A 25,914-nucleotide genomic window follows, 5' to 3' on the forward strand; every position below is an offset into this window, starting at 1 on the left:
GTCTTTTATACTGATAAGAAGTTCAAACAGGTGCCATTGATACAGGTAATGAGTGCAGGACAGAGGAGCCTCTTAAAGAAGAAGGTACAGGTCTGTGAGAGCCAGAAATCTTGCTTGTTTGTAGGTGACCAAATACTTATTTTCCACCATAATTTGCAAATAAATTCTTTCCAAATCAACCAATGTGATTGTCTGGATTTTTTTTCTCATTTTGTCTCTCATAGTTGAGGTCTACCTATGATGCCAATTACAGGCCTCTCTCATCTTTTTAAGTGGGAGAACTTGCACAATTGGCGGCTGACTAAATACTTTTTTGCCCCACTGTAGGTGCAGAGCTGGGCACCTGGTGCAAAGTATTACACACAATGTATAGTATTAGGAAGGAGGAGCTCCCTCAGGGTCTGCGGTGAGACTACAATATATAGGTGCAGAGCTGGGCACTTGGTGCAACGTATTACACACAATGTATAGTATTAGGAAGGAACTCCCTCAGGAGATGTACATCTAAAATAAATCCTGCACAGCCCCATGCTGGGAGCAGTCAGTGCAATTCTGGCTTCTGGTGCCAAAAATAAAACATATTGGGAAGGAGAAGCTCCCTCAGGTGAGACTACAAGTGCAATATACTAGGATTGTTGGTTCGAATCCCAACCACAGCACCATCTGCCTGGAGTTTGCATGTTCTCCCCATGCCTGCATGGGTTTCCTCCAGGTACTCGTTTCCTCCAAAGACATGTTTGTAGGTGAACTGGCTCCTGTCTAAATTGGCCCTAGTATGTGTATGTATGAATGTAAGTTAGGGACCTTAGATTGTACACCCCTTGAGGGTTAGGGACTGATGTGAATGTACAATATATATGTAAAGCACTAAGTAAATTGATGGCATTATAAGTACCTGTAATATACAGGTGCAGCACAATGTACAGTTTTAGGAAGGAGGAGCTCCCTCAGACTACAAGTGCAATATATAGGTGCAGAGCTGGGCATCCGGTGCAAAGCATATTGCCGAATATTATGGAGACGTGCATGTAATATAGATCGTACACAGCCCCCAGCCAGGGCACCATTACGCATCTGGTGCCAAATCTTACATAAGATTAGGAAGGAGAACGCCGTGCGGGGAGCGGGCTGTGAGGGGAGAACGCCGTGCGGGGAGCGGGCTGTGAGGGGAGAACGCCGTGCGGGGAGCGGGCTGTGAGGGGAGAACGCCGTGCGGGGAGCGGGCTGTGAGGGGAGAACGCCGTGCGGGGAGCGGGCTGTGAGGGGAGAACGCCGTGCGGGGCTGCTGCTACAACAATGTATGGAGACAATGATCTCACACACATCTATAGGCCGCCTCTCCCCTCCTGCTCTCAGGCTGTGTGGCCAGCACACACACACACCATGGCCGGCCTGTATAATGGAGCAGCCTCCCATCTGCCTGCCCCCTCTCCTCTCTCTCTCTTTCAGGCCTTTGAAGAGCTGCACGGCCGGCTGCCCCTGTGAGCCGGAAACCTATTGGGCGATAAGCAGCAGGCTCACATTTCCCAGTGAAGGAGGAGGACGGGGAGGGGGTGAGGAGGAGGCATTTTGGCGCGAAACAAGATGCACCTCCCAAGTAGGATGGCTGATGAAGCGGAGGGGGGGAGGAGGTGGGGTGAAATTGGGTCTTGTCTCTTCTCCCTGTCTCTCTCTCTCTATCCACCTCCCTTTCTCCCGGGTGTGTCATTTTTTTTTCACTTAATAATATCCAGCAGCTTGGAAGTGCATGCAGTGACAGAGTGCAGGGAGAGGAGGGAGGCTGACTAGGTGTATGCACAGCCAGGGACACAGAGGTAAGGCTGCCTGCACCCTCCACATTGCCTGGCACCGCTGCCCTTGTCTGCCAGCATGCCCCCTGGATTGGAGACATCGGTAACCCCTAGCAACAGGCGTGCACTGGTCGCAGAGGCGTGATGCTGTTGCTAGGGGTTACCACCTTGGCACAGCATCCCCCCCTACCTGTCACACCTTGTAAGCTGTCAGAATGGGAGCAGGGACGGGCTGAGCTCCCCATTGGTGAATATTTGGGATGTGGAATTGTGTGCATGCTTTTTGTGTGATGTCCCTCCTGTTGCCCTTGTTGTAGTGATGCGCCCAGCAACACCGCCACCTACAACTCGTGTCCTGTGTTCCCAGGGGGTGCGTGCTGTTATTATAATTAGGGAAGGGGGGGGGTGCAGAAGTGATTATCACCCAGCGATGGGATGTGTGTAATGACAGAGCGGAGGGTGTTCGCTGCGCAGACCCATCGATGCCACCCAGGAGCGGTGTGTATGGGGTGTTCTCTCCTCCATTGAGCAGGCACAGTGCAGTGAGATCAGTGTGTGGGTGTTGCTAGCGAATGGTGCAGAGCCCTGTTTCCAGCAGCAGAGCCCCCCGTGCATCCTTTTGCTTGCATCCCCCCCCTCCCCTTCTCCAAAAAAAAAAATCTGCATGGACCATTGTCGGTGTCATCGTCTCGCCGTTCACCTGGATGTTCGTGTCCTCGCCGTGACTGCAGCCTGTCTCTCTCTCTCTTGCAGATTGTTCGGAGAAGCCGTCTCTGCTCGTGTCTTGGAAAGCCGGGAGGAGCTGGAAGATGCCCGGGGTGGTGAGCAAGAACCCCGACCTGGAGTTTGACTCCCTGCAGCCTTGCTTCTACCCAGACGAGGATGACTTCTATCTGTGCGGACCGGACTGTGCTCCCCCCGGAGAGGACATCTGGAAGAAGTTTGAGCTGCTCCCCACTCCTCCTCTCTCCCCGAGCCGAGCCGGGCTGCAGACTGACCCGTTGTCTCCTGGACAGGGGCCCCTGCTTGAGTACGGCTTACCGGGGGACGGGGATTCCTTGGATTGGGCGTCGGAGTTCCTGCTGCTGCCGCCCGAAGCCGACTTGCTGGGGGGTTCAGGTTGGGGTTTGCCGCAGAGCAGTGAGCTGGGTTTGTCCCCTTGCAACCTCAAGTCCATTATCATTCAGGACTGCATGTGGAGCGGCTTCTCTGCCAGGGAGAAGCTGGAGAGGGCTGTCAATGAGAAGCTCGGGAAGGCTACCGGGATTGTAGAATCGGGAACCCCCAATCAGACTGGCACCCCCACCGCCAGCAACCTACTGGGGCAAGCGGAGGATTTGACCAACCCTGCCTCTCATTGCGTGGATCCAGCAGTGGTCTTCCCCTTCCCCGTCAACAAGGGAGAGAGCGGCAGGAATGCCCAGGCTGTTACACCCATCAGTGCCATATCCTCCACCGCTGTGCCATCCTCTGTGCCCACCAGGGGCTGCACCCAGCCGTGCCCAAACAGCACCAGCTCTGGAGATGACAGTCACAGCGAGTCTGGTGAGTAGAACATGTGTGCCCATGGTGCCCTGTACTAGTCTGACCATCACAGACCTGGAGGTGCCTCCATGTATATGTCTGCTCAAAAACAACTGTGTGTGTGTGGCAGTCATGAATTTATACAGTTGCTTACATGTAAAAAAAAAAACAAAGTGTGTGTGTGTGTGTATATATATATATATATATATATATATATATATATTTTTTTTTTTTTACATATATAAAATTCATGAATTTTATATATTTTTTTTATATGTAAAAAAAAACAAAAAATAAATATATATATATATATATATATAATTTTTTTTTCATGAATTTATTTTTTATATATATATATATATATATATATATATATATATATATATATATATATATATAAAATATCCCCCCCTTGAGTAAGGTTGTGTACTATATATTGAGTGTACTACATTTTCTGCAGTGGTTTCTAGAAGCCAGTCCAAACTTTGCTTTCTTCAGCATGGACATGGAGTGTACTTGGCACATCTCTGATTGCCTGCTATGGGTTTCTGCACAAGACCATTCTTAGAATGTTTGGAATAAGCCTGGAAGCCTTTTTAGGTGTTCCACAGAATGTCACCAGCCGTTGGCATTGCCACTTCTCACCCAGGACCTATGTATGCATAGGTCCTGCATGGACGTGGAATACCCTAAAATGTTTAGAATAAGCCCAGAGGCCCTTTTAGGTGTTTCATGGAAGGTCACCAACCAATGGCATTGCAACGTCTCACCCAGTATGTATGCATAGGATCTGCATGGGCATGGAATGTACTTGGCACATCATATCTGATTGCCTGCTATAAGGTTTCTGCACAACACCATCCCTAACATGTTTGGAATAAGCCCAGAAGCCCTTTTAGGTGTTCCACAGAAGGTCACCAGCCATTGGCATTGCCTCTTCTCACCCAGTATGTATGGATAGGTTCTGCATAGACATGGAATGTACTTGGCACATCTCTGATTGTCTGCTATGGGTGTCTGCACAGTACTGTCCCTAAAATGTTTAGAATAAGCCCAGAAGCCCTTTTAGGTGTTTCATGGAAGGTCACCAACCAATGGCATTGCAACTTCTCACCCAGTATGCATAGGATGTTTGCATAGGTTCTGCATGGGCATGGAATGTATTGGCACATCATATCTGATTGCCTGCTATAAGGTTTCTGCACAACACCATCCCTAACATGTTTGGAATAAGCCCAGAAGCCCTTTTAGGTGTTCCACAGAAGGTCACCAGCCATTGGCATTGGCTCTTCTTGCCCAGTATGTATGCATAGGTTCTGCATGGGCATGGAATGTATTGGCACATCATATCTGATTGTCTGCTATGGGTTCCTGCACAACACCATCCATAAAATGTTTGGAATAAGCCCAGAAGCCCTATTTAGGTGTTCCACAGAAGGTCACAGTTGGCATTTGCACTTCTCACCCAGGACCTATGCACTTTGAGTTTGTGGGTGTGTTGAGCAGAGTAAAATAAAATGAGTCACTCTAAGCTTCATCTGTAAAAACTCTTGATATCAAGTTATTACTTGTAGGCAATGCCTAGCTTGGTGTGTCTTTTTATCCTCTGAAATAATGGCTGTAATTTACAATCGAGGTTTAGCGCGTTTGTATTATTTACGTCAATCATTTGTTTTCAATGTAATCTCTTTGTGCTGCTCGGTGATTAGTTGTAGTTCTTCTGAAGAACCTAGGGGCTGGCTCTTCATTCATTTGCTGACCCTTTGATGGGTTTTGATGCACTATGAGCTAAAAATCTCTTCTGCATAGATTCAGGTTTGAATAGTAGGAAGGTAGCTCTTGTTTGTTTGGAAGTAAGATGCATTCAGCGGCATATTCAAGGTTAGAAGCGAGATTTACTCAGGTCAAGGGCAGGCAGCGCTTTCTGCAATATTCATTAGCTGTAACAGTAAGCAGCGGATTGAAAAAAAAAATGTTCGTTTTATTAGAATAGAAGCTCTTGAAAGCGCTGACACGGTAACTCCAGCTTACGGACCAGGATAACTCTGAGGTTGAGTGTCAGGCCAATCAGAGTGAGGTCCCACCTCCCCAGATAGAAAACCTTCCTCCTTCCCCCCCTCCCCCTTCTACTCCGTTGGTCCCTCGGCCCAACACTGAAACATGTCAGGAGGAAGCGAGCACGGTTTGCACGCCGGTGCCCCCTGCTGCCGAACATTTCTGTGGCGCCCTCAAAGTCCCAGAGGGGGGAGGTGTGCAGGCCCCTAGTACACAAAAACGTACCAGGAGGCAAACAAAGGAGCTGACTCCCACCAGTGGTGAGAGCGCAGGGGAGGTTTCTAGAGATGACTGGCAGGCACATAGAAAGAGGAGGAGGAAGAAAACAAAGGGGGCTGTGGAGCAGCCTGGTGTGCCCCGGTCTGGTGGTCATCAAGGGCCCCCGGATGATGGTTTTCTGCACCTCAGCAATATATTTTCTGTGTTGTCCTCGGAGGAGGACGAGGACGAGCAGTCCTCGGTACATGAAATGGACGCTGTGGATTAAATGTTTTTCTTTTCTGTATGTCAAGGTTGAGCATAACCACATCAAACACTAAGAATGGCTGTACCCGCTCCATGTCGTCTCGCGACCATTAATGTCGCGAGTATTCGCTCTACGGCGGCTCGCTACATGGCCTTTGATTTTCTCAGCCGAGTTGAAGCTGATATTTTATTTTTGCAAGAGACCTGGCTAGCATCTGTGGCGGAGATGCACCTTGCAAAGAGGGAGTGGAGGTATGGGCCCTCCCTCTGGTCTCTTGCGGCCGAGCCCTGTAGTGGAGTTGCGGTCCTTTTTAAGACCGGTTCGGTGGCATGCCGACGAGTGGTTGAGGTGGAAGTCGGCAGATGTTTGGTGGTAGACGCTGTCGTGAGGGGGCAATCCCTTCGCCTTATAAATTTCTACGGCCCTCAGTCCAAGAGGGCGAGGAAGAGCCTCCTCACGGCAGTCAAGCCCTATCTTTTTACGTCCCAGCAGGTGGTCTTCGGCGGTGATTTTAACACCATCACTAGGCCGAAGGACAGGGCAGGTGCCGGAGGCCCCCTGGGATACGATAGCATCTTTCTGAACAGCATAGTCAGGGAGTCCGGCTTGGTGGATGTGCACGTTCGACACTTCCCCAACCTCACCGGTTTCACGTACGCCCGAGGTAGTTGTAAGAGTAGACTAGATAGGTTTTTTTTGAAGGGGGACTCTGTCTTTGTGGGCCCTGTGCTACAAACGGTAGAGTTCTCCGATCACGTTTTGCTATCCGTCACTCTGAATGTTGCCGAGACCCCTCAGAAAGGGCGGGGCTTGTGGCGTCTAAACGTGACGCTACTGGAGGACTCTGCTGTTAGGGAAGCCTTTGAGGCCTTCTACACGGATCAGGCCTCGCTCCTTGAGAGCGGCTGCTCCCGCCTCGAATGGTGGGAAGCAGTGAAGAAGAGATCTGAGGGCTTTTTCCGTGGGGTCTCAAAATACAGGGCAGTCTCAAAGTACCGAGCCTACCTGGGGCTGCGAAGGCAGCTAGACCGCCTGGTGTCCTCGGGAGGCTCCCAAGAGCAGATATCCACTCTAAAGCTTCAACTAAGGGAGTGCCAGTATGACCGTCTCGCCTCCCTCGTTCTCGAGAGGGACTACGGGAAGTTTAACTCCCCGGACCCTTACAAGAACTGCGGTGAGGCGACGAGTTCGAAGGTCATACACGGCCTGATCGACACTTCGGGAGTCCTGGTCCGGTCCAGGCCGGGAATTCTGGGTGTGGTCAGAGACCACTTTTCGGGCATCCTGGAGCGGAAGCAATTAGACATGGAGAAAGCCAGACGTTTCCTTGACGAAACACCGCTGCCGGCGATGTCTGACTCTCCCGACTCTTTGACAGAGAGGATTTCAGTGGCTGAAGTAGAGCAGGCCATTGACTCGTTGTCATCCAAAAAGACGCCGGGACCCGACGGGCTCTCGGCAGAATTTTATAAAACCTTTAAGAGTCTGTTGGCTCCTCATTTGACGGAGGTCTTCAACGCATGTTTGGCCAAGGGCCTGCTGCCTCCCTCAATGAGAAGGTCGGCTCTAATCCTTCTGTCAAAGGGGAAAGATCCGTCTGTGGTGGAGAATTGGCGTCCCATCGCCCTTCTCAACACAGATAGAAAGGTGTTGGCCAAGATACTTTTTGTACGTCTGTCAGCTGTGGCTGATGGGGTACTGTCTGCGGCACAGCACTGCGCAATTCCCGGCCGAGGCACCTTTAGTGCCGTCCTTTGCGTCCGGGAGGCTGTGGAAAGGTGCAGAGCTGGAGAGGACACACAGTACCTGCTGGCTTTAGATCAGGCACAGGCTTTTGACAGGGTAAACCACGATTACCTGTGGCTTCTCCTGGTGAGATACGGTCTGCCGGAACGGTTCATCGATTGGCTCCGTGCTTTGTACAGGGAGGCGGTGAGCTTCCCTCTTGTCAACGGCTGGGTGGGCACCTCTTTCTCCGTGGGCTCCGGCGTTAGGCAGGGGTGCCCCTTGAGCCCTCTTCTGTACGTTTTTGCAGTCGATCCCTTCATCCGAAGGCTCGGCTGCGGACGTTTGAGGGGGGTCTCAATGGGCCCCTGTGGCAGCCCGGCGGTGAAAGCGGTGGCCTACGCGGACGACGTCTCCGTAGTGGTGTCAAGCGGGGAGGAGGCCCGATTTGTGGAGACACAGATTCGGGACTACTCGGAGGCGTCCGGTTCACTAGTGAACTGGAACAAGAGTGAAGCTTTTTGGATGGGGAAGGAGGGTGAGGAATTTCCCCTCCCGGACGCTTTCCCCAAGCCTCAACCGGAAATTAAGATCCTTGGCATCCTTTTCGGCCCTGGGGATTACCCCGCACGAAATTGGGAGCGCAGACTGGAGGATGCCACCCGGAAAGTGTCAGCCTGGAAAGGCTGGAAGCTGTCCCTAAGGGAAAGGGTGAGCCTCGTCAAAACCTACCTGCTGCCTGAATTTTTATTTGTCAGCTATGTTTGTCTTTTGCCAGCACCCCTCTATGCACGGATCTATAGTCTGTTTTTCCTGCTACTGTGGGGAAACAGACTTAATCTCATCAAGAGGGAGGTCACGTACCTACGGAGAGAGCTAGGCGGGTTGGACATGGTCAACCCAGTAGTGTTTTACACTACCATTTTCATCAAAAATAACGTGCAGTCCATCTTTAAGGACGAGCCCTCTCTGTGGGAACGTTCGTGCAAGGACTGGCTACTGCTGTTCTTGGATGAATGGGAAGGGGGAGGCAGGCCTGGTGATCTGAGAAGAGCACATCGCTGCCTCCCATCCTACGTCCCACAGGCTTCAAAGGTACTGAGGCGGTGGCGCATGACTGCCCTGGAGGTAGGGTCCACTGGTAGGCGAGAGCTATACCAGAGGATCATGGCTTCGGACATTTTAAAGCCGCTGGCCTTGAAAGACTGCCCGGACAGCGTCCTCAGGGAGGGGCTAGCCCTCCTGAATTCGAAAAGAATTCCCCAGAAATTTCAGGATCTCGCATGGAGGTCTTTCCATGGAAGACTTTACGTCCGTGCGAACCTGAAATATAGAAACCTAGAGGACAGAGGCTGTCCTCGACCGGAATGTGGGGGGGCACTGGAGACCATGGACCATTTTATGGTCCAGTGCCCTTTCAATGCGGAGGTTCACAGGGGAGTAGGGGATGCCATTGGCTATCCCCGCTTCTCCTCTCTGTCTCTTCCCGAGCGGGTGTACGGCAACTTCAGAGTGAGGGAGGGGTTTGAGTTGCCTTCACTTTATCTAGTCAGTATAGTAACCCTTTTCTTCACTTGGCACGCCCGTTGTCTTTTGTCCACTAGGGACAGGATCCTGCCTGTCCAGGAGGTGGTGAGAGACACACTTAGTGAGCTGCATAAGGTGCGTCACTTGGAAAGGAGCAGGGTTGGGCCGGAAAGGAGTGCCCATTTATGGAGGGGTTTCCACTTCCAGCCTCCTTAAAGGTACCAACGCTGCCCCTTTTGGGGCTTGCTTGCTTGCTTAAATTGCTCTCATCGCTTTCTATATTCTGCTTGCTCTGCTAGGCCTCCCATTCTTCCACTCCCCTAGATTTTGCACTCTCTATTTTTAAATGGGGCTGCAAATATCTAATGGCTTATATGCTCTGCCTTGGCATAGGTCAATGGTTAGAAGAGTAAAAGAATTTTATAAAGTGGTAAGCATTTGCACCGTAGTGCAGTAAAAGGGCTGTAAAAACGCCCGTCTAGGTGAAAAGAATTTATATAGTCTATATTATATCAAAATATAAATAGTAAATTAAAAAGTAAAAAGGCTGTAAAAACGCCGATAGTATGTTTAAGGTATTTGAAAAGCACATTTAATTTTTTTATATAATCAATAATTATGATAAAATTTTGTAAATTCCAAGAATGACATGTGCTAAATGAAAGCAGTAGTTTTTAAAATAAAAAATACCTCCAGCTCACAAAGTCACCGTAGTGCAGTAAAAGGGCTGTAAAAACGCCCGTCTAGGTGAAAAGAATTTATATAGTCTATATTATATCAAAATATAAATAGTAAATTAAAAAGTAAAAAGGCTGTAAAAACGCCGATAGTATGTTTAAGGTATTAGAAAAGCACATTTAATTTTTTATATAATCAATAATTATGATACAATTTTGTAAATTCCAAGAATGACATGTGCTAAATGAAAGCAGTAGTTTTTAAAATAAAAAATACCTCCAGCTCACAAAGTCCTTTTCTCTTTTGACCTCACTCATACAACAGGCGTAGCGCAGGCCACTCAATCAGCCGCCCATTGAGCTGGGAGGCCAGCAGATGGCGGTGTTTTTTTGCTTTTAATTCTGAAAGGGTTCATTGAATTAAGAGAGACCTTTTTAGGCAGCTGAAGCAGCAGACGGGGTTTTCTGTATATCTAAAAGGTAATCCTATCATGTTAGTTACTAGTAACAGATGCCTGGCAACTTAAAGAGCAGCTTCTCAGGCAGAATTACAGCGCCATGTTGCCAGCAAGCCCCTCCGTCTACCCTTTATCCCACTGCCCTACTAATTAGGATATGGCCACTTAAGGTTTTTGTTTTCCTTTTTTATTAAACCTCTTTTTAAATTTCTTTTTTATTTACATTTTATTTTTAAAATGGTGAATCGCTCCTGTTTTGCAGGGTTTGTGTTAAATAGCCAGCTAGCACAATCTCATTATAGTAAAATAGCCTTTTTCATCCAGGGTTCCTCCAGAGGTTGCTAGGGGTTCCCTGCACATTCAGCAATTTCTGCCTGTTAGATAATTAACCACTGACACTAATGAGGGGGATCCTTCCCACTGACATGACCAACAATATAAGGGGGCATTCTTTCCAATGATCACCAATGTATGAGGCATTTTTTCCACTGAGCACCAGCGTGAGGGGGTGTGCCTCCCACTGTGCACCAGCATGAGGGGGTGTGCCTCCCACTGTGCACCAGCGTGAGGGGGGTGTGCCTCCCACTGTGCACCAGCGTGAGGGGGTGTGCCTCCCACTGTGCACCAGCGTGAGGGGGTGTGCCTCCCACTGTGCACCAGCGTGAGGGGGTGTGCCTCCCACTGTGCACCAGCGTGAGGGGGTGTGCCTCCCACTGTGCACCAGCGTGAGGGGGTGTGCCTCCCACTGTGCACCAGCGTGAGGGGGTGTGCCTCCCACTGTGCACCAGCGTGAGGGGGTGTGCCTCCCACTGTGCACCAGCGTGAGGGGGTGTGCCTCCCACTGTGCACCAGCGTGAGGGGGGTGTGCCTCCCAGTGAGCACCAGCGTGAGGGGGGTGTGCCTCCCAGTGAGCACCAGCGTGAGGGGGCTGTGCCTCCCAGTGAGCACCAGCGTGAGGGGGCTGTGCCTCCCAGTGAGCACCAGCGTGAGGGGGCTGTGCCTCCCAGTGAGCACCAGCGTGAGGGGGGTGCGCCTCCCAGTGAGCACCAGCGTGAGGGGGGTGCGCCTCCCAGTGAGCACCAGCGTGAGGGGGGTGCGCCTCCCAGTGAGCACCAGCGTGAGGGGGGTGCGCCTCCCAGTGAGCACCAGCGTGAGGGGGGTGCGCCTCCCAGTGAGCACCAGCGTGAGGGGGGTGCGCCTCCCAGTGAGCACCAGCGTGAGGGGGGTGCGCCTCCCAGTGAGCACCAGCGTGAGGGGGGTGCGCCTCCCAGTGAGCACCAGCGTGAGGGGGGTGCGCCTCCCAGTGAGCACCAGCGTGATGGGGGTGCGCCTCCCAGTGAGCACCAGCGTGATGGGGGTGCGCCTCCCAGTGAGCACCAGCGTGATGGGGGTGCGCCTCCCAGTGAGCACCAGCGTGATGGGGGTGCGCCTCCCAGTGAGCACCAGCGTGAGGGGGGTGCGCCTCCCAGTGAGCACCAGCGTGAGGGGGGTGCGCCTCCCAGTGAGCACCAGCGTGAGGGGGGTGCGCCTCCCAGTGAGCACCAGCGTGAGGGGGTGCGCCTCCCACTGAGCACCAATGTAATGGGGTGCGTCTACCACTGAGCACCAATGTAAGGGGGTGCGTCTACCACTGAGCACCAATGTAAGGGGGTTCGTCTCCCACTGAGCACCAATGTAAGGGGGTGCGCCTTCCTCTGGGCACCAATGTGAGGGGGTGCGCCTCCCGCTGAGCACCAATGTAAGTGATGGTTTTCCCACCAACCAGTAGATATAGGCAATATTGTCAGGGTTTCCTTGAGACCTTAAGGTTATTTCAAGGGTTCCTCTGTGAAAAAAAAAAAAAAAAAAACTTGCTTTGCTGGCACATCCGTGAATGTGAGCATCAGGTATGGAATGTGATCTTGGCGCCTGTGTTGGCTGTTGCTCATTTGCAAGTGGTAGCCACAACCATTTGAAGGCAAAGGCTCAGTATCTGTGATGCGGTGGGAATTTTACAAGCTGTTCTTCCAATTAGCGTGGAGGAGGTGGGCACAGACACACAGTGAGGTCTATTTACTAAAGCTGGAGAGTGCAAAATTAGGTGCACTACTGCCCAGAAACCAATCAGCTTCCAGGTTGTATTGCCAAAGCTCATTTGAACAAGCTGAGATTAGAAGCTGATTGGCTACCATTCAGAGCTGCACCAGATTCTGAGTGAACCAGCTTTAGTAAATCTCCCCCATAGTCTGAGAGGGTGGCAAGAACTGGAGAGCAGCAGCTTTGCTGCTTTCTCTTTGCCTATCTAGAAAAGGTAAAGCCTGTAAATCGGTCACACTTGGTGATTTCAGTTCTCATTGTAAATCCATACTCTGCGTTCTGTTTATTGTAAGTTTACTGTGTTATTGGGGCAAGGCGCTTTGTACACTTTAGATTGTGGGTCTTCCACAAGGCAGCTTGTGGCTATAGGTCTCCTCGCAGAAACGTTTTGGATTACACCTTGGGAGGTGTTGGAAGGTGTAGCATCAGCAGTCTGGTTGTGTTTTTAGTGCACCATGAAGGTATACAGCTTTGGGGCAGAAGAGGACTAGCAGGCCATTCGGGACACCGCTGCAATTTTTATAGTTCATTATTACATGACATTGAGGCGTGCACAACCCTACTGATGCCATCGCACAGCACTGAGGTGCCCAATTATGCTGTTAAGCAATATCTTGCCTAGGTGTGAACCCTCCTTTTATATGAACTTGCTAAGGGCAGGTTAACAGGGAGGATCTTTGAATGTTAACCTTCCTACCTACAGTATGTAGAGAAGAGGAGCTTCCAGAAGCTCCTGATCCAGAGGGCTCTCTATGAACTCCTTCAGATTTTGGATTGAGTTTACACGTGTTTTCCTCCAGAATCACTACTTGAGTCTGACATGGTGCTGATACAAGTTCTGACTAGGGAAATCAGTAGGATCGCTTGGATCTAATAGACCAATGGCAACTTGGTACATATAGATTAAGCTGTGTTTATTTTGAGTTATTATGTAGCCATGCTGGCATGCTCAGTAAGGTCATGGTTTTAAGCAGGAGCGGACTGATAAATCATGGGGCCCCCGGGCAATAGTGGATCATGGGGCCCCTGTGTCCTTGCCCACACTCAACACACACCCAAAAAAGCCTATAAAAGGTAGCAGGGGCATTTCATGGGGCCCCCTACTGACCCCGGGCCCTCGGGCAGTGCCTGAGTGCTCGAATGGTCAGTCCGCCCCTGGTTTCAAGATATCCATCTTTCACATCTAATATCTGTCTCCGGACAAGTTATTATGAAATCTCTTCCATCCTGTAGATGGTGGAATTGAAGAACGCCAAGCTAGAAGCTAGGCTGAGTTTTTCTAGTTGTGGGTCCAGCCCAGATGCAGACTCATAACTGGTGGTAATGTATTGCTGGTAATGATAGCAGTTACAGCAAATTGCTGTTTAAATAATAAGCAGTTGTGTATTGAACACTTTTCTCTGTTTGATCAGCAAATTGAGTGAATCTGCTCCTTTTCAGCAAATCGCAACTTTTTTTTTTTCCCCAGAACATGTGCATGTAGATTTATCTAATCAGCAGAAACTCGTGAACATTGGACTCTCGGGAGTTGATAAATTTACATGATTCGTGCTAAATAGGATCCCCATCCGCAAGCTTCTAAGAATAAAAAATTAAACAAATGTCTGTTGGCTAGAATGGATGGGAATAGACCAAATTGTGGATCATTTTGCCCATGTCTACTTTCGTCCCATTTACTGAGAGTAAATGTGTTGAGTTTAGCAGCGCTTGGCACTCTTTGTTTCTACAAGACACACACAGCATAACCGCATTAGGGTGTTAGGAGAACTGCAATCCTTTCTGTGAAAACAAACTTACTTTGTTGGTGTCCCCAGGCCTCTAACAGCCTTCCACACATACAGGGATTTAGTCTAAGCTCCTGTGTGTCTCTTTCATGTTTGTTTCTTGACAGCTCCGAGGAAGCACTTCCTTACAACAGCTGTCTTATTGGCTGTAAACCAAGTGCCCGGCTTAGAAGGGCCTACAGATCTGACCAGCAGCACACTGTGTTTTCGGAACAAACCCAGCGATTGTCTCTCGTAGGCAGATGATTTGTACAGTTTTAGTGTGTGCTTTTATTTCTCCCCAAGCACAGCAAATCTCCAATTTATGTTATTCACAATGCGCCTAAGAAACTGTACAATTTGTACCATTGTGCTTCATCTAATCAACTTAGAAGAGGTTGTGACTAGTGATGAGCCAATCCATCCACAAATTGGGGAAAGCTGGGGAAAACTTTCCACAATTCACAGCTTTTCGGCTCCTGCAGATTTTGGAGAAGAACTATAGCCATCAAATGTTTGGTGTTTTTTTTTATCACCTGGTTACTTTTTCACTCTGGGAAGGGTTTTGAGAGCAGATGTGCACTGTTCTGTAGACATTTGATCAGAAGACCATCATCTTGTGTCTGGGGAGCACCTTATTCATTATTTCCTACTTCTATATGTTTATTTTGTTGTGCAAAGTGTGTGTACACCCAGTCAGGTTGCAGATGGGATGAATGTCACTGGTACTTTAGATCTTTTGAAGCTTGTGATGAAATTTTTTATTCTGCCTCTGTGATGTTATTTTAAAGTCAACCAAGAAAGTTTCATTCCAGTTCCTGCATTCTTTATGATAGGGGGGGCAGGTAGACACTAATGTATGTCATTTTTAGTAGCCAGATAGGAATAGAGAACATGGGCTTCAGTTGACTGAAATGAAGTTAGTGATCCGTGAATAATTCTGACATCCATATTTAACCTTTTTTTCTGAACTGTTCTATAAAATCTAGATGGCAAACTTTTGTGTATTTGATTTGTGTTTCATCATTTAAGCAGGCTTAGTGGATAGCATTCCTGCCTTGCAGCACTTGGGTCATCAGTTCGAATCCTGAGTTTTGCATGTTCTCCCTGTGCTTGCATGGGTTCCCGCTGAGCTCTTCGGTTTTATCCCACACTCCAAAGACATGCTGTTAATTGGCTCTTGTGTAAAATTTGGCCCTAGTATAAAGGGCTATATAGCTAGTATGATGGCCCTAGTATTCAACTGAGCGTTCCCCAAGATGGCTGCCTTGCCTCCTATCTGCTTCAACACCAATTTAATAAGTGCTTTGAGTCCCCAGGAAAAAAGGACCATAAAAGTGTATTGATGAATTAATGTATATGAAACCTAATATTTTTGTTTTCTTTTGCGGTTTAGATGATGAAGAAGAAGAAGAAGAAGAAGAAGAAGAGGAGGATGACGAAGAGGATGAAGAAGAGGAAGAAATAGATGTTGTGACAGTGGAGAAAAGGCGGTCCTCTTCTAACAGAGCAGTTACCTCCCCAACGATTTTGCGCTCAAAAAACATCAACCCTGCCTCAGCAAAGAACCTGCCTACTGAACTCATTCTTAAGAGGTGCGCTCCAGTCCATCAACAACACAACTATGCTGCACCTTCCCCATACATGGAGACAGAAGAAGTAGCTCCACCTCAGAAAAAGCAGAAAAATGAGGCTCCACGGCCTGTAAAGAATGTGGTACAACCAAAGTCTAAAAGCTCCAGCCCTCGCAATTACGACTCTGAAGACAGTGAGCGGAGGCGCAACCACAATATTCTTGAACGTCAACGCCGCAATGACCTGAGGTCGAGTTTTCTTACCTTAAGGGACCATGTACCAGAACTTGTTAAAAATGATAAAGCCGCAAAGGTTGTTATCTTGAAAAAAGCCACTGAATATGTTCATTCCCTTCAGACCGAAGAAGAGAAATTATTACTAGAGAAAGAAAAATTGCAACTTAGACAGCAACAGTTGGTTAAGAAGATTGAAAACTCCCGGACTTGCTAAACTTTCTGTTTTTTTTAGTTTTCCCTCTTATTCTGAACTATCACTGCCACTTTGCACAATTTTTTGATTCTTTAAAAGAAAAAGAAAAAAAAGAAAAAAAAAAACAAGTTTAAGCATTTTTGACGTTACGAATGTTGGTTTCATTTCAAATCCAGTTCACTCTACAGATGAAATACAAGTTTTTGTATTAGATGTTCTTTTGATTTGTGGTTCTGAAATAACTGGATTAATTCTTTTGAGGAGTTAAGTAGACTGCCAAATAATTTACTGTTGTGTTATCTCTGTTTTTTGGATATATATTGTTTTTGTTACTTTATGTACTTTTTTAGATGTTTTCTTGTATTATTTTTTTTTTTTGAGCTGCTGACTTTTTTTTAACTTTTTTTTTTTGTAACAGCCTCAGTTTTTGTTTTTTTTTTTTTGTGGTTTTTTTTGTTTGTTTTTTTGTTTGTTTATGGTGCTCATTTTGTAACAGATGTTACTGTTCTGGGGTTAGCACTTGTACCTCTGGAGGAATTTCTGTATATACCATTAATACTCCTTTTTTTGCCTTTTTGTACAATTTACTTGGGCTACGCTTGATAGCTCTCACTACCAATATGCGACTGGAAGTTCAGACCTAAGTACTGTAACACCTCAATGTTTGAGGAGCATGTTTTTTTGTATACAAATATATTGTTTAATCTCTTGTTATGTACTGGACTAATTCTTACACTGCCTGTATACTTTAGTATAATGCTGATACATAACTAAATTTGATACTTATATTTTCGTATGAAAATGAGTTGTGAAAGTTTTGAGTAGATATTACTTTATCACCTTTTGAACAAAGAACTTTTTGTAAAGAAAGTTATATATGCCTTGTTTTCTTAGCCTGTTTGTCTCTTTTTCCTGTTTTAATTGTATTTGTTCATGTTTGGCACATAGAACCAGAGGATTTTGGAGTTCTGTTTTTTGTTTGTTTTTTTTTTTTTCTTTTTTTAACCATTCTTTTTCAACCAATGTAAATTTTTAGTGCTTCTTCTTCTAGCACTTTGAAATACCTCATGTTTATGAAAATAAATAGTGACAAAACATAATGCCTGGTAATTGTTTATAACTTGTTTAAGGAGTTATGTGTGACTAACTGCAAGCTCAGGAAAGACATACATATAGGAAGGCCTAAGGAACATCCTTTTTATGTTAAATTGGACATTAAATGTAAAATACTTCACCGAGTTCAGGGCAGTCAGCACATAAGTCACCTCTGGGTGCCTGCACACAAGGTCCATTTTTATTTCAGGTTCTCCACAAGCCCAAACTGACTGGTGAAGTTCCTAGTCCAACACCCTCTGCGACTTGCTTTTGTAATAGGCAGCCGTAATGGCCAAAAGTAAAGCCTAGAAGGTGGTTAACCGCTTCCTGCCTCCACCTCCTGACCGTTTAAGAGGTTTTAAATGCCGGGAGGCGGGCATTGCGATGATGTGACAGTTGTGATTGGTAGTCACATTATCGGAAAGCTACTGATTTGCAGGTGGCCATCAGGAGACTTCTGGTACTCGTCGGCAACTGTGCTGCGCATGCACGCTCAGCACGGAAATGTTAACATTTGGGACACATATATGTGGCCTCTTGGTGGTAAAGCCCATCCGCTGTAAGGCCTCAGAAAAGCATATGGCAAGTGGTAAGAGGTTAAGGAACCTGCAGGCAAACAACTAAATACACTGATTATGTCCCTTTTTTTTAGTAACCTTTTTTCAACCTTTTTTTTTTATCATGGGGAGCCGTACAAATAATGTTCAGGGGTTGGGGAACTGCTGCTAATAATGAACATATCTATAGCTCAGGGTGCATTGGCAGGAACAGTAAGTTGTAGAAGAATAAATAAAAGAATTGGGTGGACTTAGTGTATTTAAAATCCCAGGGCTGCTCTATATGACAAAATTATGTCAGTAAGAATAATGAATAATGTCCAAAAAAAGAAATGCAGAGTGAAAATTTGTGTTCTCTGGTCAGTGAAATGTTGCATTTGATTAGCATAAGAGAATTGACCCTCTTTGGTTTGTAGTCATTGGCGGAAGGGCCTCCTTACACTGTTGCTTTTTGGGAGAAGTGCCCCATTAAAGCAGTAGTAGACTGAACTAAAAGAATTTTTTTTTTCTGCAAGGTAAAAGTATAATGTGCTACTATGTGTTGCATACTAGCACAATATGAGAGACTTACCTTGAAACAAAGTCCTCCATTGGTGCGCTGTCACCGCTGCAGAGGCTTCTATCCTAACCTGGCCTTTCTTTCAGGTTTGTGGGCTGGGGCTTGCATGTACGCGAGAGTCACAGTCATGGCACAGAGCTCTGAAGGAACGGCACAGGTATGCTGTTCCTTCAGAGCACATGCGCCGTTGACATCACCAGCCGCCAAACAAGTGAATATTTCTTAAACAGTGCATGTTGAGATATTCATTTAACACCGTTAAGCTTTATTATAAGCTTACCTATAGGTAAAAATCAAAATAAGGAGTTTTACTAGCACGTTAGCAATGGTGGTCAGCGGGAAGATTGCCACTTGTATTGGTGATCTGCGGGAATAATACCCTGTTCCAGATAGTTAAGGGCCCCTTTCACATGGGTCAAAATCCGATTTTGCTCAGCAGGGGATCTGTCTGCTGATCCCTTGCTGAGCAGAGTGGGCAGATGACAGGTCTGTGCCAGCTCAGTTATGGAGCTCTGTGGGTGGCTGGGACTGCCCTTTGATTCGCTTAGACGGAGGAGAATGGATTCCCTTCTATTTTTGTTGTGTTTATTTTAAGCAGACCAGATCACATTAGAGGTAGGCGTGTATAAACAGACACAAGTCCATTTGCACCCGCAGGTCCATAAGGATACATAGACCATCTGATCAGGTCCCCCTGAAAAGTTAACAGGCGGGCCTGTTTCAAACTGTCGTATGATAAGGGGCCAAAAAGATCATTGGCGTTGATGGTTATTGTCTTGAGAGAGGCACGATTTGCACATTGCTCAAACAGCTACTAGCAGTCTCTGTAGGACCCCTAGTATTCCACAGAACCCTGCTTGAGAATGGCTGACCTATATGTTTACTGGTTTTACCTGCCACATTATTTGTAATTTACTTCCACACATAGACCTGGTGATTTTATGCCTCCTTCCTGCTCACTGGACAATAACTCCACAGTCGAGGATGTCCAATAACCGGAGAGCTAGTAAACCGTAAAGCTGACGCAGGAAATAGTGCGGTGTATCACAAGACTCGCTGAATAGAGTTAAAGTTCACCTTTTGGATAAAAATAATAAATGCACATTTTTTTTGCAGGTAAAAAAAGTGCATTCATTATTTTTGTCCAAAGGAGCCTGGAAAGCATTGCACCAGCGATCAGTGCTCCCTGATGCCATGCAGGGCTCCTGCAGACCTGTCATAAAATCTGCTTGCCGTACGGGAAAGCAGATATTCTGACAGGAAGCTTCAATTAACTACCACGGCACTCCACAGCACCATGGTAGTTCATTGAAAACTACAAAGCCACAGCTGCTAAGGCTGTCGGGACTTGCAGTTCATTAATTCATGGAAGTCCGTGAATGAATGACACGGCCGTGTGGGCGCTGTTTTCAAGTCTGGCAGATAGTACGGGGAGACGTTTCCCAGAACTATCTGTCAGAGGGAGGGGCAGCAGGCTCGGCTAAGGGAACATGCTCCATGTTCCACGCAAAAAATGGGTATAACATGTAACATGTTCCTAAAGATGAACTTATTCTTTAAAGTGGTTGTAAAGGCTCAAGGTTTTTCATCTCGGGCTCTCGCACTAATGATCAGTACCTGGGACTCCCAATTCCCAGTCACCTGACCGCTGTGATATCCTCTGATTGGTCACTGTGCAGCCCACCCATAGGTTTTCTTTCTCTTCTGAATAGAGAGAAAGATGTAAACAAACAAAAGTGTGTAAATAACAAAATTAGGAAACAAATAGCTAGATCAAGGTTTGATCTAGGTTAGTGTTAAGGTCAAGGCAAGGGTCAAAGGTCAGGGTTAGGTAGGATTTTTTTTTTTAAATGCATTTTTTTTTTAAAATAGAATCAGCATCGGTTCGTATACTAACCATAGTTGATAACTCTTATCCATTTGCTTTGCTGCTACCACTAGAAGTACAGAACTGAAAAGGGGAGTTTTTAGTGGCAGAGTGGATCTGGCAAGACTGTGGACAATGAGACTTTGGGGCTGTCCTGGACTGGAGGGGGTGTATACATTTAAGGATAACTGCACAAAGGTTCTTGTGCTATATCAACAATCAGTCCAGTCAGTCTAAAGCTGGCTATAGACAGCTCAAATTTTGTATGATTCCTGCCAAATCAGGCCAGTATTCAAGCTGTGACTATCTGCCGAACAGTGACTGCATCCTATCAAATGCTGCCACTTTTAGGCAGCCCGGAGTACAATAGCCAGCAGTGCATATTCCTATTAGCATGGAGGGGGGAATCGATTATTTTCTCTAATTCAGCTCAAAGGCTGAACAAGAGAAAATCAAGCCATGTATCGCTACCTTAAAGTGGTTGTAAACTCTTACATATACTCAATAAAGTGACTGTGATGAAGAAAATCTGGCATAAATTGTACCTGTTTATCTGTATCCCTTTCTCCTCTACATCCCTCCAAAGTCCAGAAATTAGACAGCATTTCTGAGCCTCAGAAGGCAGGCAGTGGGGATCACACACTGCAGAACATAGAGCAGAGAGCTAAGTGTAATCTGAGACCTGAGTGGAAGGAAAGGACACACCCCCCTCTACACAGTCTTATAGGAAACATGCACAGTTGAGGCTGTCTGTCACCTCCTGTGTGCTGGAAGGAGGGCAGGGCCATCTCCCGGCATTGTCCGCATAAACTAGGGGTGTCCCTTTAAAAAAAATCACATTTTGTCATAAATTTAGGCCAAAATGTATTTTGCTACGTCTTTGCTAAAAAAAAATCCCAATACGTGTAAATTAATTGGTTTACGTGAAAGTTATAGTGTCTACAAATGGCGGTATAGATACTGGAATTTTTTTTTATATATACTAGTAATAACGGCGCTCAGCAACTTATAGTGGGACTGCGGTGGGCATTCTGACACTGGGAGGGAACTGTCACTGACCCCAGTGACACTAATACAGGGATCAGTACTAATAAAAAGCACCGACACTGTACTAATGACACAGGCAGGATGCGGTTAAAATCTGGGGCGATCAAAGAGTTAAATGTGTGCTGTGTGTGTGTTTTATTATGTAAGCACATTGCTTTGTATTGCTCTGCTATGCTGAGCAATACAAAGCAGTGTGCTGGAGCTGACGGGAGAGATCTGTATTGTTTACTTACAGACCTCTCCCCATCAGTGATACTTGGCGATTGCTGGGTCCCGGCGGGGAGTCACCGGCTGGGACCTGGTGATCGACAGCTGAAGCCACCAATGGCAGCGCGGGTGGGGAATATGCACCCCCTACACTGAAATGCAAAAAAAATTTCTGCTATAGGGTAGCAGGCAAGTGGTTAATGTTGCTTTTACAACCATCTTCACAACTATTACCAGATTTGTAGTGCAAGGGACCAGGTAAACCAGGGGTGGGCAACTGTGGCCCTCCAGCTGTTGTAGAACTACAAGTCCCATGAGGCATTGCAAAACTGACAGTTACAAGCAGAGACATGATGGGGCTTGTAGTTCACCAACAGCTGGAGGGCCACAGTTGCCCACCCCTGACATAAATGATTCTTTCAATTTACATAGAGTTAGAAATTTGTTGGGAAATTTGCCTAAAATCATGTTACCAAATTATAACGTGGAGTCCCACTAGGACAATATGTACCTGTTGCTATTCCTATTATTGCAGCAGTAAAGCATATGACAGAGACTCACAGGAATTCATGGCCGCCAGTTACTACATGTGTACAGATGTAGACTGCACTGCCTCCATGAAACTTGTACATCCTCCCCTATTTATGTGGGTTTGCCCTGAGTGCTCCAGTTTTCTCTCAGAAACATATTGGTAATACTAATTAGTGTCTGACTAAACCAGCCACAGTTTTAATTGCCTATGTGGGAAAAGTCCTGGAAATCTATTTGCAACTCTTGCCAAGAGAAGCCAATAGATACTACACTGCTCAAAAAAATGAAAGAAACACATTTTAATCAGAGTATAGCATCAAGTCAATTAAACTCCTGGGATACTGATCTGGTCAGTTGAGTAGCAGAGAGGGTTGTTAATCAGTTTCAGCTGCTTTGGTGTTAATGAAATTAACAACAGGCGCACTAGATGGGCAACAATGAGATGACCCCCAAAACAGGAATGGTTTTACAGGTGGAGGCCACTGACATATTTTTCCCTACTCATCTTTTCTGTTTTTCACTAGTTTTGCATTTGGCTAGGGTCAGTGTCATTACTGGTAGCATGAGGCGATACTTAGACCCTATAGAGGTTGCTTAGGCAGTCCAACTCCTCCAGGATGGTATATTAATACGTGCCATTGCCAGAAAGTTTGCTGTGTCTCCCAGCACTGTCTCAAGAGCATGGAGGAGATTCCAGGAGACAGACAGTTACTCTAGGAGAGCTGGACTGGGCCGTAGAAGGTCCTTAACCCATCAGCAGGACTGCTATCTTCTCCTTTGTGCAAACCCCTACAAAGTGAACTCCAGCAGGCCACTGGTGTGAATGTCTCTGATCAATCAGAAAGAGACTTCATCAGGATGGCCTGAGGACTCGATGTCCTCTAGTGGGCCCTGTGCTCACTGCTCAATTGGCATTTGCCATTGAACACCAGAATTGGCAGGCCCGCCATTGGCGCCCTGTGCTTTTCAAAGATGAGAGCAGGTTCAACCTGAGCACATGCGACAGACGTGAAAGGGTCTGGAGAAGCTGTGGAGAACGTTATGCTGCCTGTAACATCGTTCAGCATGACCGTTTTGGTGGTGGGTCAGTGATGGTCTGGGGAGGCATATCCTGGAGGGACCCACAAACCTTTATAGGCTAGACAATGGTATCCTGACTGCCATATGTGTTGGGATGAAATCCTTGGACCCATTGTCAGACCCTACATTGGTGCAGTGGGTCCTGGATTCCTCCTGGTGCACAACAATGCCCGGCCTCATTTGGCAAGAGTATGCCAGCAGTTCCTGGAGGATGAAGGAATGGCCCCCACACTCGCCTGACCTAAATCCAATAGACCCCACCAGGTTGCACCTCAGACTTTCCAGGAGCTCAGTGATGTCCTGGTCCAGATCTGGGAGGAAATACCCCAGGACACCATCCGTCATCTCATTAGGAGCACGCCCTGACGTCGCCAGGCATGCATACATGCACGTGGGGGCGTTCCTAACACATTACCCAGTCCATATCAGTATAGATATCCAGCATGATATTTTTCCCCATTGAGATCTGATGTGTTTTTAAAGTGTTCCTTTAATATTTTGGAGCAGTGTATATAAAACTATCCAAAGCACGTCTGTAAGTCTACATCATTTTGACAGCAATAGATAATCAGGAGTTGTGTTATTCTGCCTGTAGACATTAGTAGGCATTTGGACACCCAGGAGCCGACTACCCCCAGGACAATAAATCTTGTGCTGCAGGGAGATGGCATATACATTGGAAACTTGGGTTTCCCTGCCATCAGAATACACTGATCAGAGCTGCTGACTATAGCCGGCGTCGCTGATTAAGCAGGGAAAAAACAATGGGGCTGTTGTACAGAAGTAGATCAGTTGATCCCTGCCCATACATGGATCAATATTTGGCTGGTCCCTGCTGAACTGCTTTTAAAATTCTCTTCATCTTTGAGCCTGGGTTCACTCATGTGTGAATACCAATGCGTTTTGGACCGTATGACAGAGCAGAGAACATGTATTCCTATGTCGGTAGTTCACATAGAGGCGATCCTAAAACAGAGTGTTTTCAGTATGGATCCAAAAAGGGTCTTGTGTGAGTTTTCAGTGATGAGTTTGAAAATTGAATGGCATAGTGTACAATGAGATACGGAGATAAATGTTCATATAGCCATGCGATTCAAGTGTGTTTTTGCATTGAATACTATGGAAGAGCAAAATTGCACATTGCACAGAAACCGGAATGGTATTCACACAGAAACGCATTGCAATTTCAGCACGCATATGTGTGAACCCAGGCTGAAGGCCCATTCACACTTGTTGTGGCCATGAGCTAAAATGTATTCCACTATGTGTGGCAACACATCTGTTCTGAAGCAGGTGCCATTCTCTGACGCACTGGGATGCGATTTACCATACTGCAGTGAATAGCTCAAGACAGCCCACCAAAAAGCCCCCTTCACACTTCTCTGCTTCCACTGTCATGCATTTTTCCTTGTGTTTTGTGCATTCTTTAACACTCATTTTTAGTGCATTTTGCATGCATTTTCAAGAACTTCTATAGACTTGAATGGGCCAGGAAAACATAGTTAAATGCATATAATATCTATTGTGATCTAATGTGAACAGCCTCATTGGAAACAACATATTTTCACATACCCTACAAAATGCACATAAAAGCACACAGGTAAAAATCAGGCCCAACACATATACTGTGCTAGCAGCATGGATGGAGGAATCTCCATTGCTGAGTACTGTAGTCAGATAGCCACAGCACCCGGGTAAAATGCTCATTGAGTTTACTTACCTGATCCTTCATTTCCCTGACAGGCGGCGCTCTACTCCCCTACACTCCAGCAATGGACTGTTCCTTGGCATCCTCATGTCCAATGCAGGGCCATGGATTCTGCATTGATCTTGATGACCCAATAGGACTTGAGACTTCCGGTCTTACAGCCTGTAGGGAGCTTGCAGGAGCGGAGAATCGGGTAAGTAAAAATTCTCTTAGCTGCTCCCTAGATCTACACAAGCATTTAACCTTAGCAGTAGGTGGGCAGCCCCATTGCTAGGACGGATTTTCTCTTTCCCTGGAGTTCAGTTACTACGAGAAATATAAATATACAGCCCATTAAATAGAGTTTTTTGTGGCTTGCGTCAACCGAGATAAACAAGATTTTCAGTGAACATAGAAGGATTTCAATGTGACACCTAGAAACATGTAGGTGTCATTGTTAACAATAATACCCTTTCAGATAATGAATTTAAAAATTAGCCCTTCATTTGTGTTTTTTTCTCTTTTTTTTTTATGCTGGAGAAATCGATAGTGGAATTATAGTGTTTGTGTAGTTTTCTTTTTTGCTGAAGAGAATAGAAAAGGTTTATGTGTGTTTACACCCCTGGTGCCCAACCTGCGACCCTTTGGTATATGATGTGCGGCCCTCGGACCTCAGCAGTCTGTAGTGTGAACATTGATTATGGTAATAGCAGTGATCTCTACTAGCCTCATGTAACATGTTCCCATTTTCATATTGTCTTCTGCAGCATATCCCCAGCCAGAAAGGTAGCATTCCCACATTCTCTGACCCTCATTTCCTCTATTAGGTCTGCAGTTTGACAGTCCTCTCAAGCATTACATATATTTTAACATTACATGTGGCCCTTTGGTGATGTCAGGGGCCAGATTTGAGGCCTGATTTAGTCCATAAATTGAAAACCAGTGATTTAGATGATTCAGAGTATCTAATCTGCCCAAGACATTTTATCTTAATGCAATTCAGCTGAAAGCATCAATAATTCGAATAATGCAGGCATTACTTTATGATGATGCGATTTTCTTTCCTACAGCCATGGGTGGAGTCTGCTTTCCTGACGTCATCACGCTGTTTTTGCTTACCAGGAATTTGGATTGGTTCCTGGGACCACATTTCTTATATTTGTTACATAGCACTTTTTTGTCTACTCAAATGTGAGTGGAATTTAATACTTTTAATAAA

At 46.5% G+C, this 25,914-nt stretch overlaps 1 protein-coding gene across 1 annotated transcript; it reads left to right on the forward strand.

Moving 5' to 3' along the window:
- Nucleotides 1-1,675: 1,675 nt before the first annotated feature.
- On the forward strand, nucleotides 1,676-17,165 carry MYCN (MYCN proto-oncogene, bHLH transcription factor). Its single transcript, XM_089671089.1, has 3 exons — nucleotides 1,676-1,814; nucleotides 2,544-3,335; nucleotides 15,458-17,165. Exons 1-3 carry the CDS (start codon nucleotides 1,793-1,795, stop codon nucleotides 16,084-16,086), a joined length of 1,443 nt encoding a protein of 480 aa, XP_089527215.1. The 5' UTR covers nucleotides 1,676-1,792; the 3' UTR covers nucleotides 16,087-17,165.
- Nucleotides 17,166-25,914: the final 8,749 nt, after the last annotated feature.

This window comes from Staurois parvus, unplaced genomic scaffold (assembly GCF_062004578.1).
Source record: "Staurois parvus isolate SC_StPar_1 unplaced genomic scaffold, SC_StPar_1.0 ptg000098l, whole genome shotgun sequence".
Taxonomy (NCBI): Eukaryota; Metazoa; Chordata; class Amphibia; order Anura; family Ranidae; genus Staurois; species Staurois parvus.

What these genes read in the sequence shown, in the direction of transcription:
- MYCN (XM_089671089.1), top strand. Translation starts at nt 1,793, where the DNA reads ATGCACAGCCAGGGACACAGAG. An exon ending in GCACAGCCAGGGACACAGAG is followed by an intron (nt 1,815 to 2,543) that starts GTAAGGCTGCCT and finishes TCTCTCTTGCAG; the next exon opens with ATTGTTCGGAGAAGCCGTCT. An exon ending in TGACAGTCACAGCGAGTCTG is followed by an intron (nt 3,336 to 15,457) that starts GTGAGTAGAACA and finishes TTTGCGGTTTAG; the next exon opens with ATGATGAAGAAGAAGAAGAA.